Source organism: Atractosteus spatula, chromosome 6 (assembly GCF_055471065.1).
Source record: "Atractosteus spatula isolate fAtrSpa1 chromosome 6, fAtrSpa1.hap1, whole genome shotgun sequence".
In the NCBI taxonomy this organism is placed as follows: domain Eukaryota; kingdom Metazoa; phylum Chordata; class Actinopteri; order Semionotiformes; family Lepisosteidae; genus Atractosteus; species Atractosteus spatula.
Genome location: NC_142711.1, coordinates 39,882,898 through 39,899,844, shown reverse-complemented (window position 1 = coordinate 39,899,844; position 16,947 = coordinate 39,882,898). Strand labels below are relative to the sequence as shown.

Below are 16,947 nucleotides of genomic sequence, written 5' to 3'. Positions count from 1 at the left end.
ATGTACACTACTGCACACTATTGAAGTCTTCCTCCCTGTAGACATTCATTGGAATTACGACACTTGCAATAATAGTCACGTTTAACAATTAAGGAGCAAGGAATCTGATGAATCTAAAAAATGTTCACTGTAGTTTAAGTCATGTGTAAGTCACTTTTGGCAGCTTAGCAGAAATGTCTTTACTTGGCTGTTTCTTCTTTAAGTTTTTTCTTTCTTTTAAAAGGCAACTCTGGTATGAAGTGCTGCCCTAGAGCAAGTTAGTCAAATGCTGAAATTATTTCACTGTTTCATACGCAAATCCAAAAAACCTGTCATTTCCCAGAACCTCCTCACCTGCGTCATGAGATAAAACAAATGAAGTCCTTTCAACCGAAACCAAATGGATTAGGGACTCATTGAGAATGCTACATGTTCATTAACTTTCCGAATTAGTTTTCAGTGAGTACTGGAGGCAAGGAGAAAAAACAAAATATTATCAGAAAATTAAAAAACATGAATTCAAACTTCAAGGATGCTCACATTTACAAATAATTTCCCAACCAACTTTTTGATTCCACATTTTCATCCTCAGTGTTTCTGTACAGTTTCTGATCTGATTTGTTGCCAAAGTGAATAATTACTCCTATATAACAGTATAATATATAATAACAGTATCCTCTGTTTTGGTGCCAGGTTTTACAAAAGAATCTGTTAATTTGGTTGAGAAACTCTCTCCTCGAATTGCCTTTTTGTGTTTGTCAACATGAGCTTGCAAATCAAGTACACCTTTATTTGACACAAAAGTACCAGACTTACACACCAAACATTCAGCTTCCCAGTCTTCTCTGCCACTTCGAAAACACAAAAATTAATATTTTAGTTCTGCTGTGAATTTACACTTTTGCTTTGGCATTGTGTTTGAGGGTAGGAAAACAAAATAGGGAGCCTTTCAATGGAATGCTTCTGCACTGCACAGACTGGGTAAAGATGACTTGTAGGTGGTACTTGGATGCTTTGGTTTGATCAGGGGTGGTACTTGGTTCAAAAAGTTTGAGAACCACTGAGGTAGAATATTCAAGAACAGAAACAAAGATCTGATAATCCCACTACTAATATGTAATGAGTGATGTCAAACTAAATTCCTCCTACACTGGTGAGAAAAACATTGTGAACCCTTTGGAATTATCTGTATTCTTGCAGTAATTGCTCCTAAAATGTGCTCATATCTTCATCTCTGTTATAATAATAGATAAATAAAATCTGATTAAACAAATAACACAAACAATTGTACTTTTTCTTGTCTATATTGAACACATTGTTTAAACATTCTCTGTGTATGGTGGAAAAAGTATTTGAACCTTTAGATTTAATAACTGGTGGAACCTCCGCAGTAATGACCTCAACCAGATGTTCCTGTAGCTGCTGATCAGTCCTGCACATCGATCTGGGGGTATTTTGGCCCATTTCTCTTTACAGAACTGTTTCAATTCATTTATATTTTTGGGATGTTTTGCATGAATGGCATGCATCAGGTCATGCTGCAGTATTTCAGTTGGGTTAAGGTCAGGGCTCTGACATGGCCATTCCAAAATTGCAACATTTCCCCTGTTTAAGCCGTTCTGTTGTAAATTTACTCCTGTGTTTAAGATCATTATCATGCTGCATTAACTAACTTTTTTAAGCTTCAGATCATGGACAGATAACCTGACATTCTCCTGTAGAATTTGCTGGTAAAATTTGGAATTCATTCTTCTCTCAATGATTGCAAGACTTCTGGGCCCTGAGGCAGCAAAGCAGCCCCCAACCATGATGCTCCTTCCACCATGCTTTACGGTTGAGGTGAATTTTTTGTGTTAGTACAGTGTCTTGTTTTTTCCTCCAAACATAACATTGCGTATTTATGCAAAAAAGTCCCACTTTTGTCTCATTTGTCCAGAAAACATTGTTATACTAACATTGTGGAACAACTAGGTGGTCTTTGGCTGCAGTGGGTTTTTTGGAGAGCAGTGGTTTCCTCCGTGGTCTCGTCCCATGCCATCACTCTTGTTCAGTGTTTTTGTTTTTGTGGACTCAAGAACACAGACTTAAGCCAGTGCAAGAGATGCCTGCAGATTCTTAGCTCATAGCCTAGGGTTCTTTGCCACCTTATTAAGCTTTTATAGTCTCTTTGGGACAGTAGCAATGGTACTGAATTTCTTTCATTTGCATTTATAAGTACTGTATTTAGAAATGCCTTTATAACCCCTTCAACTCTTCTTCTGAGGTTCTCTGAAACCTATTTTGATTGGGAAGTGCACTTAGAGAAATCTGTGTTGTGAAGAGCAGACTGTTCATAACCAAACTTTGTGGGTTTTTTTATAGGGCAGGGCACCTCAAACTCATACCTGAATGTCATCTCATTGATTGGAACTCCTGAGTCCTCTACTCCCCCTTAATAGAGGTCATTATCCTAGAGGTTCACTTACTTTTTTGCAACATAGACAGTGAATGTTTAAACAATGTGTTCAATATAGATAACAAAATGTACAATTGTTTGTGTGTTATTTGTTTAAGTGGATTGTGTTTATCTATTATTATGACTTAGATGAAGATCATATCACACTAGTAGCAATTAATGAAGGAATACAGATGATTCCAAAAGGTTCACAAACTTTTTCTCAACGTTTTCTGTTTAAACTCCTTAGATGGTTAGTATTTCAAACAGTATGTATGGTGGCCACAAATAAAGTCCAAGAAAAAAACAACAAAAAACTTTTCTCCTCAAAAAGAACAAAACTTATAGCTGGACAAGGAACATTCTGGAGGTACAAAATAAAGAAAAACGCTTACAAGTGTAATATTTCAATATTTCATATGTCTTTCAATAATGTGGATGTAACCAATTAATTACTACATAAAATGAATTGGGGGATTTAATATTATGTCTTATATTGTGTCTTTGTAGGTTTAGTAAATGAGCTTGTCTCAGCAGGTTGCATGGTGAGCATTGTTGCCTTGCAGCTCTAGGGCTCTGGGTTCATTTACAGACCTGGGGTAGTGTCTACGTGCACTTTGTATGTTCTCCCTGTGCTCATGTGGGGTTTTTCCAGCTGCTCTGGTTTCCTCCCACAGTCCAATAACATACTGGTAAGTCAGTTGGCTTTTGGGAAAATTGATCCTGGTGTGAGTATGTGTGTGTTTGTGTTTATCACAATCTGCCCTGTGATAAACTGCCATACCATCCAGGGTGTACCCCATATTGTGTCCAATGTGTGCTCTTGCTCCAAATGTGGTCCAGGAGAGCTGCACTCAATTCGTCAAATAGAAAAACAGTTCATTGTCATCGTGTAAGCACATACTGTATATTTTAAATTGAGTAATTTCTGGGAGCAGAATCTGAGTACCCTTCAGCCCTCAAGCCCCAGTTCTCTCTTAAAGATATTACTTGAGTAATTCATTAGTAACTTATAGGTATTACCAATTTTTAAAAACAGGTAAAACAGGATAAAGCCAACTGGATTGGTATATAGTAAAAGACAGTTGTGTTATTTGTGAACAGAAAAAAATAACATACAAAAATGGCCTAAGCTCTGAAATATCTGCAGGGAAAGAAACAAGCTCATTTACCTGGCCATAAGCTGTTAGCACATGGTTGCAAATACAAACGTATATTCTAATATTAAGCATGTAGATGATCAACACAGTGTCAAATGTTTTTAGGTTTTGCATTGCTAATCGTGATGCAAATTGACTGGCAGATGTCAGTGAATGATTATGAGCACAGAAACACCTACAATCAACACGTAATACAGAAGAGCTAGGAAAGAACAGCATCTCCTGGAAATGAAAAAAAATGGTTGCAAAATGTGTATCACTAAGAGGCAGATTTGTGGTTAACAATCATATTGTAAGTATTATTCAAGAAAGATAAATATTGTAACACAGCAGTTTCAGCGGTAATGAATAAAAAGAATTTTTATTCATTAACAGTACAAGCGCAGACTATCAGACTGCCTCCAGCACAACAGCAGCAGCAGGAACAGAACCCAACCTTGTCTACTGCACACTTGGGTCTTTCGGGGTACAGGTACATGAATATAGGATGGAAGGTGGGTACAGGAACAAAGGGGTACAAACCAGGAATAACTATTAACACCCTGATTGACAGTTCTGACAGCTATGTATATCACACCGCATGGTCAGCTGCACTGGCCAGTGACCCTTAATCCCCGCCCTGGCTACTGCTCCCGGCCTGCCCTTCGCCACACACATTAGCCAGGCACTCTTCAGCTGCAACACCAGACGAGGGCGCCACAATATTAATTGGGACATTGTGGATTTAATATATGTACTGTAATTCAGTCGAAGGAATAAAAAATTAAAAAATAATCTTTTCAAGTACAAGTGTGTTCTAAGCGTCATATAGAAAGAAATGTCAGGCATTTTAGATCTTATAGCTACTGACTGCAAAAGCAGAGCAAACTGAAAGAACCATCTGGTATTTTACTGTAGCCTGTCTACACTCCATTTCTTAGAGATACGCCACAGGTGCAGAAAATCAAAATCACACACTTCATGCTGTCATAGAATTTTTGATGAAGAGAAAGTACACAATGTCCTTTGATTTCCCAAATCTCCTACAGTGTTCTCTAGCCTCAAGAGTCAGACGTTTTTATCAGTTTTTCTTTGAATTTCTTTGAATCACAATTTTAATCATAAGACATAGCCACTCATTTTTGCTCCAGTAATAGCCTTCATGCACAGAACATACAGTATATTAATTTGTAGCAGAACTAAATTTGGAAGTAACATTGGAAGATAATGACAGCATTCACTTCTATACAGAGATTTTTATAGGGAAATTGCTCCTTTATCTCTTAGGAACAGATATTTCAGAAAATACTCACAATATATACAGTATGTAATTTGTTTTGTGTACGTATTCTTCTGTCACTGAGTTTGACATTTGTGTTGGTTACAAAAAGAGTAGTACTTTGTAAAATAACATACCATGGAAAGACACCTCTATACCATTGCATTATTTGCAACAGTATATACATGTGCATGATTAAAAGACATTGGTTTTAAGTAAATTTAAATAAAATCAATCAACTAAAACAAACAACAGTTATCATAAACTTATAGTAATCAGCTAGAATAAATTACACAAATTCTTTCTCTGCATCCAGTGGATTACTGCACTCTCTCTCTGCCTCTGTGATTAGCACACCCTACTGTAATGAAAAAGGCAAAAAACTGTCAGTGAGCCTGTAAACTCGTCTCTAGCCTGTCATGCTCCACACCGCTGACACAGAACTGGGAGTGTTCATTACCAGGTTGAGATGTGACTGCTGGGTAGCTGGTACTTGGGCACAGGGCAGAGAGAGGCTCACTAGTTAGATTTGTCTCACAATGCTAGTCTGTTGCAACACTAATTTGAAAGTTGTGGTTAACAACCTTTGGCTCGGTTTCATCTCGCTCTGCTCTTTTTTCATCCAAGACCCCGTCAGCCAGACCAAATCATCAAATTTGCACAACTTAAGACCCTACTATACAGTATATATTTAGAAACAGTAATATAACAGTAATCATTTTAATATCTTATATGACAACTGCCAGCCAATGAGTTCTAATGACACCAGCTGTCAATAAATCATGTTGGTTGATACTTTCAATAAACTGCCGTTTCCAGAGAGAACATGTCCTGCTAGAATATTCTTGAGAAGTCGTTAGCTATGATGGCATAAGACACTGAATATTGACCCAGTCTTGGCTGTCCTGCATTCAAATTAGTTTGAAGGTGTTAAAAAGAAATGCTATCCTGTCCAATTTTTCTGTTTGCTTGGGAGAGGCATTAGCTTTAAGACATACTATAACTATTATCCATTGTAATATACATACAGTAAATCAGGCTAAACTACTAAAATATGCAAATATGTTTTTCCTATAAAATGCTTTTCTCTTTTCTTAGAATTCAAAAATGTATGATTATGTACTCAATGGCTCAGATGAAACATGTACCCTGTACAAATGTGAAGTACAGGCAGGCAGATGAAGATTGGGTTTCATTGTAAAAGATGGACACCTCGTCTTTAGAGTGTATCTGTAAAATGTTGATTTATCTATTCAGGAATAACAAAATGGGCATAAATGAGAAGTGTGAGTAAAAAAGAGTCAAAAAGAAATACTTGTTTTACTTTTCTCACTGTCAGTGGAGTGGTACTGTATCTTTACAAATCTAAACAGAGCTTCTTGCTTAGTGCAATGGAGATAAATAAGGCTTAAATCTGTATCTGTAAGCTGCTTCTAAATGTTCTTTTTAATTGAAAAATTTTATTTTACAAATGAACGAACAGTGTACCTTTCTTCTACAAGGAGGAAGACATGTTACTGGATTTTCACACTTGCAAGCCAGGCCTTTGTTGAGCTTTATGTATTCTTTCATTTCTGCAGCTGTGGGGCTGTGAGCAAAAGAAATCAAGATTTATAGTCATAATTAGCAAGATAAAAACCAGAGACTTCACTCAGATATTGTGTTCTTGCATTGCTTTTTAAATTTGATTATTTTTAATTAAATTAATCTTGAGTTTAATCTGAACAAAGCTGAAAGACCCATAATATTTCAGAGATCTGATTGATCTGCAAATTATAAAATATCCAAAAGCACATGTACAGTACTTGCTTTCCAGAATGTAATTATGACAAAATGAAGACTATAAACTTACCACCTCCTTTCTGATATGTAGTATGAAAGTTAATTTAGCAAAGCATTTTGACAGATTTGTCATGTTATGCTCAGTGGACTAAATGATTAGAAGATGAAGTGCATTAAGTAAAACATCTGAAAGAACAAAATTGCTCAGAACAAAAGAAGAGTTTTTAAATTTTCTAACAAACATGATTGAGGATGCTTTTATTGAAATGTGTGGGCCATCTTTTCCAAAAGCCTCCCTTCATCCTTTGTGAATGAAGAAATGTGATTGAATACATGCTAATGCATTACAGCATGAATCATTTCTCCTTTACTGCTGAATGAGAGATTCAACTGTCCAAGTGATTGTGAAAATGTGACAGAACCAAAGAGAGGAAAGCCTTGCTAAAATGGTTCAATTGTCTTTGGTTTAATTGCTTATTTAAATTAATTCCTTCTTCGGGTGTAAGGGTCCACAGCCGAAACGTTGTGTTTTCTTTCTTCCCTTTTCAGCATGGAATAAACCTATTACTTGTTCCTTTGCAGCCTACGCATGCTGACGCAGCTACCCACCTGAACTTCTTCAGCCTACTTCTCCTGCGACCCACTATGCCTTCTTCTTAATCTTTTTCTAGATCTCTTTGTCGTTCCTTCTCTTCCTCCCTGGGCTACTTGCACCCTCTCTCTTACTAAACCAGCATTCCTTCTCCTCACAGCGATCTGTTCCAAGACCAGGCTTTCTAATCACCTCCTATTCCTTTACAGATATCGTCGTTATAATATAATTCATAAAGGATTTTGTCTGAAATCTAACACTTTTTCTTTTTACTCTGACACCACCCAGAGTAACACTTCTACAACAATTTTCTAGGAAACAACTGTCCTTTTTGTCAGTCAAACAGATCTATGTACACTATCTGTATTTCCAGCTGCAGCTGTCTTACGTGAAGCCTATGGGTGATCATATGCAAATTCAGGAACCTGTTTTAGGGAATAAATAGGCAACATAAGGAAATTAGGCAAATTTACTCAATCCCCATGTGAAAAGGCTCCTGTAACATTCATAAGACACATGGGTAAACAGTACAGCCTTTGTGAATAGCGTGTGAAGAGGTACTGTAGGAAAAAGAATGACTGCCTGAATTTGTAACAGTTTTGTGTAGCTGAACTGAAATTTGGTGCTGTGTGATAATGATGTCTTTGTTCTCTGCTCATACTATACCATTGTGCCTTTTATGTCTTCAGTACTGCATGACGGGGGAGACTAGGATACCAGTTCTAGTACATTTTAAAAGTGTGTCTGTCTTTTGAAAGTCTGTGTAATGTTCTTACTATTAAATACCCATTTAGTGCCTGAAAGTAAAACCTCTTTCATCTTCAACAGTATAAATAAAAAATAAAGTAATAAAAAATACAAAACATGAACATTCCAAAAAGAAAGAAAGGTATATTATTAATCAGCTGCTAAAGGAGTTCCTGTATAAGTTGTATATTAAAATGCTTGTGTCTTCTGAGATCCTGTGTAATGTGATGTACAGTATGTGGATACCAGTATCCCTTTGCCTAAGCCTGCTGTATCTGTGCCCATTCCAGATGCCGTTCTTATGAAGACTGCTGTGGCACACGCTGCTGTGTGAGGGCCCTGTCATTCCAGAGACTATGGTACTTCTGGTAAGCAAAGGTCTCTTACTGTATATGAAGTTTCACGATCATAGCTGCGCAGACTATCCTTTTTCAGTCCAGTTCAGTTGTACACATGTTATATTGAGTTGTATTAAAACATTGTGTACAGCATTCAATAAGTAGATATTTGAAGGCAGTAAAGTTATTTAATGATGTATCATTGCCTTATTGATATTGATGAACACACTACACCGCTGACTTGTCATGTGTTCTTTTAATGGCACTCCTGGCTCTTACTATCTAATCCATAAACTCTGTAACACTAACAGGAAAGTGAGGATGGAATGAATAAAAGTTCATCCTCCAGATTAAAAATAAAGTTTTAAGTTATCTACCAAGTGCAAATCACAAACTTAGTTTGTTGTAGCAACTTTAAATTCCTGTTATTTACAGTAAGTAATAATATTATCATAATTGTAATTTAAGATGAGTATGTGATGTAATATGAAACATTATTTTGCTACTGTAGATAACTGACAGAGCTATTCCAGACAGCCTCACTTTAAATAAGAGCTCTATTTAGTATCTGTCTGATGATGTATGTCCACTCTAGTTGTACCGACAGCCTGTCTTTTTTAACTGCACTGTTTAGAGGTTGGGATGGGGATTTCAGATTATGTACAGTATGTATACACCTATTTTTAGAATACCTGGGGCCTTATACGTATAAAGGGACTAATAATAATTAATATTTTTTTCTTGAAGTTTTTCGAGACGTTTGTCAATGTCATTTATTTCCTGTTCTTTATGCTCTAGTTTTCTTTTAACTAGAATATAGCTAGAATATCTAAAAGTCTAGCATATTGTAGGTCTGAGTTTTGTAGAAATATTTCTGGTATGTGAATTACATTTTCTATTGTCTTATTTCTATTTCTATGTGACCTTTATTGTCAGATATGGTTTAATAAATGTAATTTCATAGGACAGTACATGTTGGCTGTGAGGAGTCCAACATCATCTCTTTTTTTGTATTCCCCAGTCAAATTCATGTTTTAAAAGGTTCTGGAGATTCTGATACTTAAGATATGGAGATGTTGTGTGGACTTTTGTTTTATTTGCTAAAAATCATATTTCCTTTCCAAAACCATGTAGTATAAGTTCTGTGTTCCAGTAAAGTTTTTGCCCCCCGCTCCCATCCAGTCTGCCAGATCTCACTGCTTCTTCATTTTAACTACTGTTGTGTCTTTTGTTCTTCATACTTCATACAGTACAGATTTTATCCTTCACACTTTCGATCTTGTTTTTAAGAACAGTGTGTTTGCTTCCTCTGGTCTCATGGAGTATCAGTCACACATGCTTTCATCAAAGTGTACTTAGTCTGGATTTTTGCTACACTTGTGAGTCTGTTGACACTCTTCCCTCATTACAGAAATGTATTGCTGAACATGACCATATTTTCTAAGGGCTTGTGTCACTCAGGTGCTCCAAAATTAAATACAGCATGCTGTCGATGGTGATAATTGCTTCTGTTGTCAGTGAGCAACCCTACAGCTGATCCCTAAAATAGAATATTACAAATCATTAGTTGGCACAGAGAGATCTTTCTTTGTATTAGAGTATATCTAGACTGTGTGACTGTGAATGTATGTTGTAGATGATAAAATACAGTATGGTTTCAATGTATTTTCATTATAGTCTTTCATTATCATTTTCCCCATGAATAACCTAATTGAATAAGATGCCTTGAATAAAAACACAGCAGGTACTGCAAGACCAAATTAACCCATTTTGATATACATTAAGTAATTGTGTGGGTTATACATGTAACAGACAGTGGGGGATGTATCCTTTTGTTTTTATTTTCAACAAATTAAGAAGTTAGAATACCATTTACCTCTTGACTATTCATCCCATTCTTATCACTTGATAGAAAGCAGCAGAAACAATAATTTCTGTATGAGGCGTCTCATAACTTTTCTTTGTTTCTTTGCATTAACTACTTCATTTTTGATTCATTAAGACATTTTTTTACAATTTTTCTGTGATTTATTGCGGTTCTTGCACTGTGAAAAAAATGCTTGGAATGCAATCAAACTATGAACTGAAGTAGCCTTTTACAGCATAGTTTTTTATAGAGAGTCATCCCTCATCGTTGCTGGAGGGGTGAATCCAGTGGGTGTACATTATCTTTAGGCTTTAGAAGCACCATTAATAATAATAATAATTGTTTACACTTATATAGCGCTTTTCTGGACACTCCACTCAAAGCACTTTACAGTTAATGTGTAGACTCCACCACCACCGATGTGCAGCATCCACCTGGAGGATACGACGGCAGCCATAGTGTACCATAGTGTAACTCTCACCACACATCAGCTATCAGTGGGGAGGAGAACAGAGCGATGAAGCCAATTCATTGATGGGGGTAAGATGTGGTAAGGGCCAATGGGAAATTTGGCCAGGACACCAGCGTTACACCCCTACTCTTTTGGAGAAACGCCCCCTGGGATTTTTAATGACCACGGAGAATCGGGACCTTGGTTTTACAACTAATTTGAAGGATGGCACCATTTTTACAGTATAGTGTCCCCGTCACTATACTAGGGAAATAGGACCCACATAGACCACAGGGTGAACACCCCCTGCTGGCCCCACTAACACATCTTCCAGCAGCAACCTCAGTTTTTCCCAAGAAATCTCCCATCCAGGTAGTGGCCAGGCTCACACCTGCTTAGCTTTAGTGGGTTGCCAGGTAATGAGTTGCAGGGTGACATGGCTGCTGCCTATGATAATAGTATTAACCCATTAAAACAAGCTGAAGTTTATGTTCCCCTCTGTATGTTTTGTGCACATTAAAATTAAATAATGGAAGAAAAGTAGAGCGTGTAAAGTAGAAGAGTTTAGTAGAGAGAGAGTAGAGGAGTTTATTGTTACATTGTAACATTGGAATTCTTATTCGCGCTGATCCCTCAGGGCATACACAGTACAACTGACAACACCACACAATGTAGATTACAAAATGTTACATAATAAATAGTAACAACCAGAACTATAAATATGTTGTAGAGAACAATAAATATGTCATAGTGAAAAAAAAACATGCTAGTCCACACAAAAAGTTCATAGTGCAGAGGTGCATTGAGTTCTGAGGCATTGCTGTTAGCTTTTAAGCAATGCCTCAGAACTTTATTGTGACAGAGGATGGTGCGAATCCCATTGATTCGTGGTAAGTCACATCCTATAATCCCATGTGCCATTGCCACAACCCTTTGTAGTGTGTCTTTGTCATAAGATGAGCAGAATGTTCTGTGGAAGCATGTTTGTGCTGATGCCAGGTGAGTCTTGGGTACAGCCTCCACAGGTGAAAAAGGGGTTCATGTGAATGAATCCATTCCACAGGATCAGCAATTAGGATTTAATGGAGAACACTTGTAACTATTTTATTATGGAGTGGAGTTAGCTGATGAATGATAGTTCCAGAGTGAATTTAGTGATTTGTCTTTCTACGTGTTACTCGATTTAATTTGAATTCTCCATAATCTCTGTAGAGTTGTTGAGTAAGGCTGATTATAGTTGGAAACTGGGCGCCGAGGGCTAAGCCTGTAAGGTGCGCCAGTATGTTTCCGGGGAAGACAAGGAATGTATACTGTAGCTTCGCTTTAAAGATGGGTTACAAGTTGTAGCCCAGGGGTCAGCATTCACCACAATGAATACTTTTTTTTTAAATAGCTGATAACTAGATTTTTATCATTTTAGGACCAATTGCTCTTATTCAGTTTAGCTGTTACTGTATATCCAAAGAGGTACCTGGTTATTGATTATAAATTACTTTTAAATCAGTGACTTTTTAAAATGTTTTAAAACATTTTACCGTATAATACTGGCATATTTTTTAGTTTTTTTAGTTTCCAAAGTAAGGGACACAAATTAGTGACGATTAATTTAAAAAGCAAGCTAGACGTAAGTCATATCAGCACCCAAGTGCACACAAGAATACTACTGTAAAAACTCAAGCATGAATTTGTTTAAAAGATATATAATTAATGGCTCACAAGAAGTGTAAATAATCAAAATGGTTCAACAAAGATGACAGATGGTCCTGGGGACCAAAGATTTTTTTAAGGAAATTTATACAAATTCCCTGAATTAAAATGATAGTTTCATAATATAAAGAAATCTATCTCACAACACTTCTTCGTGTCTCACTACTATCTACTGATAGTCTTGAACAAAGGAGATTTAAAGGAGATTTGATCCTAGAATATCTAATCCTTAAGAGCTATAGGAGACTTTCACAATCAAAAGTGAAACTATTAAACTGGGTCACAGTTTTAAATTAAAATGAGTCATTTCAGACACAGCAAGTCCTGTATCTGGACTCCTTCAAAAACAGTTGGACAAAATGTGTGATTTGCTTAGCTCTTAAAATACTACACCAGTAAGATGGGCTGCATGGCCTTTATTCATTTAAACCCCTCTTACTCACAAGTCCAATGAGTATACTGTAAGTATATGTTTGCATCTCTGTAGCCAAGCAGAAATTATCATGACAGCCTGAGCAATAAATTGAAACCTTCTTCTGGCAGACAGAAACAAATCACTCTTCCGTAACAAACGGGCTGCATTAGCAAGCTGGCAATTTACAAAATGAAGAAATAAAAAGGGAAATCAAATCGATGTTTAAGTTTAATTCCATAGTCTTGCATTCCTTATTCTACCTATTTCATGTGTCTGCGTTAGCCATCACTTTGACAAAAACTGTAATCAATAATAGACAGAGTAGACAGAGAACAATCTTGCCTTCTGAGTCAGCATGCTTTCCAATGCACTTTCCTGATGTGGCTATTTACAGTATTTATTTTTCAAACTAGCATTTTCTAAACAAAAGCAAATTGATTTGCCACTGTACTGCAGTGGAGTCTACATGCTTAATTGCAGTTTATACTGTAATCATACAGTTTTGTTTCCAGATCTCTTTGTAGTTTTTACAACATGTGAAAAAAAACCTGAAGATAATTGCAGTTCATAATAATGTGTTGGCAAAAGCCATTTGCTATGAACTAGCAAATGGGGAGTTCTACTTGTCAAATTTGACATATACACTTCTAATATGGTTCTAAACATGGGCATGATGAAATGGAAGTTATTAACTGAAGTTTGGCAGGGATAACAACAAGTGCATCTCACTGTAACCAGAATCAATTTTATTCAATGAAGACTAAAAGCTGACAAAAATAAAATAGTGGTAATATAAACGCTTATAATGATAAACAAAACCTATGGAATTAAGCTGCTTAAGAGGCAAGCTAGCAGTTCTCGACAATATATCTGGTTAAAAATAAAATAAATTCAGTTGGCCATTATGTGGATGCTGTACACATTTCAAGTTCCATTTCACTTCCTGGAGTCTTTGGCTGTGTTAAAAATGAAAGGCAAAAACAGTCTGCATGGGTGCCTACTGCTACTCATAAGCTCCACTCAACCAGTGATTCCACTGTCCATTTGTCATTTTAAGGAATGTATAGCTTCCCTTGGAATTTCCTCTTGGTTTGAAGAGATGGCTATTAGAAATAATGAATTCTCCTAATGTGAAAATGTAATAGGCAGGGTGCACGGTGTAACATTCTCAAATGCAGCTGCCCTTTTGTAACTCAAGAGCTATTTTATTATACCCCTGAACATCTAAAGCCAATCACTTTTCATCCTACACTGATTTTTATTGTTTCTTATGCTTGATCATCACCGAGATGGAGCAGCTAGGCAGTAACTGTGCACATTCACCTTCCTGCCTTACACAACAGTGCAAGAATGTCAAACATATTCTAAAGCAGCAAGACGAACATTAGAAAAAAACACAACATTAGAAAACACTATGAGTTAAGAATGCAGAAAAAATGTTACATTGGTCTTAAAAGTTTTGTTATTTACTTGACTGTTATTTACAGGTTGTAGCTGAAGGGACAGATCTGGATGGTATAAACAGGCTTGAGCTGCCAGAAGGTGGCACTGCAACAAACATGAAGAAATCAGTGAACTGGCTGCACCTGGGGTTGCCAGAGCCCTACAGTATATAAGCATTGACTAAGGGGACAGAGTTTGTCTAGTGAGACTCTCATGGTTATCTGGGACAGTGAGCATTAAATATCTCAGGGAGAGATTGTTTAGGAGAGTTGTATTATAAATCGAAATACTCCTTGTCAGCGTTTGTAGCAGCCTCGATTGCTTTCTGCATTCCACAGCGGTAATAAGGATGTTGGTTAATGAGCGTACTGGGCCAATCGGATTCCACTTCTGTGGGTTAGAGATAGTATTAGAACAAACCGTTATTAACACTATAAGGAAGCAAGAGTAGCATCAGAATGGTTCCCTGTGGGCAGTTAATCTTCCCCTGATTTGGGCTGGTTTTCCTGTGCCAACCGCCCTGCTTTGCTGCCATCTGGGTGGTATCTGTCACACAGGTTATGCATATGCTGTATACGTACTTACTCTTATTTTTCAAAATGTATCTTAAAAGGTGGAATCATCAGTTCTTGCAGTTTTAATAGCATGTAAATCATTTGTGATGCAAATTATGCTTAGCATTGCCTGGAATTATTTTTATCCTAGTAAAATGTGTATTCTTATTGGATTTATATACAGAGTAGTAGAAAGCTTAGAAATGACACAGGGCCACTTGGCTCATACAGTACAGTACCATTTGTTTTTTTCTGCAGTTAATTAATCAAAGATCTCATCTAGCCATTAATTGAAGGAAGCCAAGGTATTAGCTACAAAAACTGGTTTGTTCCATATTCCCACAACCCTTTGCATGAACAAGTGCTGCCTGACCTTTTAATTGCACTTTCCTCTTTCCTCCTTTGCTTCATTCTTTGATAATTTTGAAGAAGTCCGCACACTATTTGAAGAGTTCCCTTTGTCACTTAATTTGAGGATTTTCGGTAAGGTCACATCATAGTGTTCCATATTCAATGCTAAAAAGGCTTAAAATAAATCGATGGAAAGGACATAACCATGACGTCTGCCCAATGGATAGAAAAGGAAAGAGAGGGGTTGTTAGAGCAAATCCTTTTCCACAAACTCAGATGAGGCTGAGAATAATCCTGTCTAGGGGTCCCCCCTGTCCTTGGGGGATGATCTTGTCATGGCACAGATGACCTGCTAACTTCCTTCAGGCAGTGTAGCCTCCAGCAATTGCCAGGTAAAAGGGTCACAAGGTAGGGCATTTAATCTAGGCCGGGTGGCTATGTAACCTGTATCCCTCCAGCCTGCTGTAGTAGCTTTACACATTCTGTCTCTGTGGGTTCCAGCTGATGTAGAGATATGTCCGCCCATCCTATTTAATGACTGTAATAAACTGGTCTGCCACTAGACAATGCCAAAGGGCCTCTGATCTGTAAGTAGATTCACTGGGAGTCTCTTTGTTAATTGGATTGTGCATTTGAGATATCACCAATAATCTTACATGGGTTTGGTTGGTAATATATATAGAATGCATGATGCTATAGGTGGGTGGTATGGAGAAAACTGAAAAACCTGAGCAATCTTGTTTGTTAAAAAAACTTGGAAAAGCTCTGCAATACTTTACTTCAATATCCATCACAGGTTTTTGTATGTCCCTAACCAAGGGTGGGGTCTGTCACAATAATATACATATTCTGTTTGTAGACAAGAAATTTGTTAATGGCCTATGCATAACATCTCTTATTTCATTAAGTGCAATTGATAGAATACCATCAGGCTCTGGAGATTTGTTCAAGTGCTTTTAAGTACCTGTAGCACTTCTCCCTCTTCTATGCTTATATTTTTGTGATACAGAACTTTCTTTCCTCAGCCTGAGGCATGTCTATTCTTTCCTTCATGTATACCTGAGTGAATTATCTGTTTAATACATCAGCATATTCCCATCCTATTCCCTTCCCTACTTTCTGCCGATACCTGTCACAATCTTAATGATTCTGAATTTTATCTCTTAGATGCTAAACAGTACTTTATCTTTTAAAAACATGTTATTGTTTATTTTAGAGTCTATGTGAGGATTTCTTTATATCAATCGCATAGTCTTTGTAATATTCTGTAGCACTTAAAAGTGCTGTGGGTTTACCAAAAATTGATTTTTTGCTCAGGGGAAAAAACACCATTCAGGAGGACCACAAGGTAGAATAATTACCCCTGATTTAACAAACAACACCCCCACCTAAGGCCTTAGGCAGGTTGTAAACAAAATCCACTGAAGCGAGTTGGGGGCCTTCTGGTATGTGTGGGATGTTCCAGTGAGGCCTTAGCAGGTACTGAGTGTACATCATTTGGAAGGACCCATGGGGGACAACTTGGGCCAGCTTCCTCTGGCCTGCCTGGGCCTCAGTCTCTCTCTGGCTCATTGTCCTTGCATCTTTGATAAGGGGTCAGACGGACCTGCTATAGCACCACCAACCTGCGACAGTACCCGAGTCTCACCTGATAAACCACATCTGCCCAAGGACCGTACAGGGGCCTCACAGGCATTTGAGAGTTGCGGGGAACTTCCCTTATTCCGCTGAGGGTTTTAGACCCACACCAGCTACTCAGCAGCAAAGGCTCTTCCAGCCTGCTTGACATCATACTGACTCTTTTTTTTGTCTCCTGCTTTAGATAGGTGTTTCTGGACAAAGGCAGATGGATATCCATCAGTTTGTACT

At 37.4% G+C, this 16,947-nt stretch overlaps 1 protein-coding gene across 1 annotated transcript in view; it reads left to right on the top strand.

Moving 5' to 3' along the window:
• Window positions 1–16,947, top strand: part of vopp1b (VOPP1 WW domain binding protein b) — a 99,801-nt gene that overhangs the window by 48,952 nt on the left and 33,902 nt on the right. Inside the window, exon 3 of the mRNA XM_088919590.1 lies at window positions 8,243–8,320. Coding sequence (XP_088775716.1) covers window positions 8,243–8,320 — 78 coding nt within the window. The remainder of the gene's footprint in view (window positions 1–8,242; window positions 8,321–16,947) is intronic.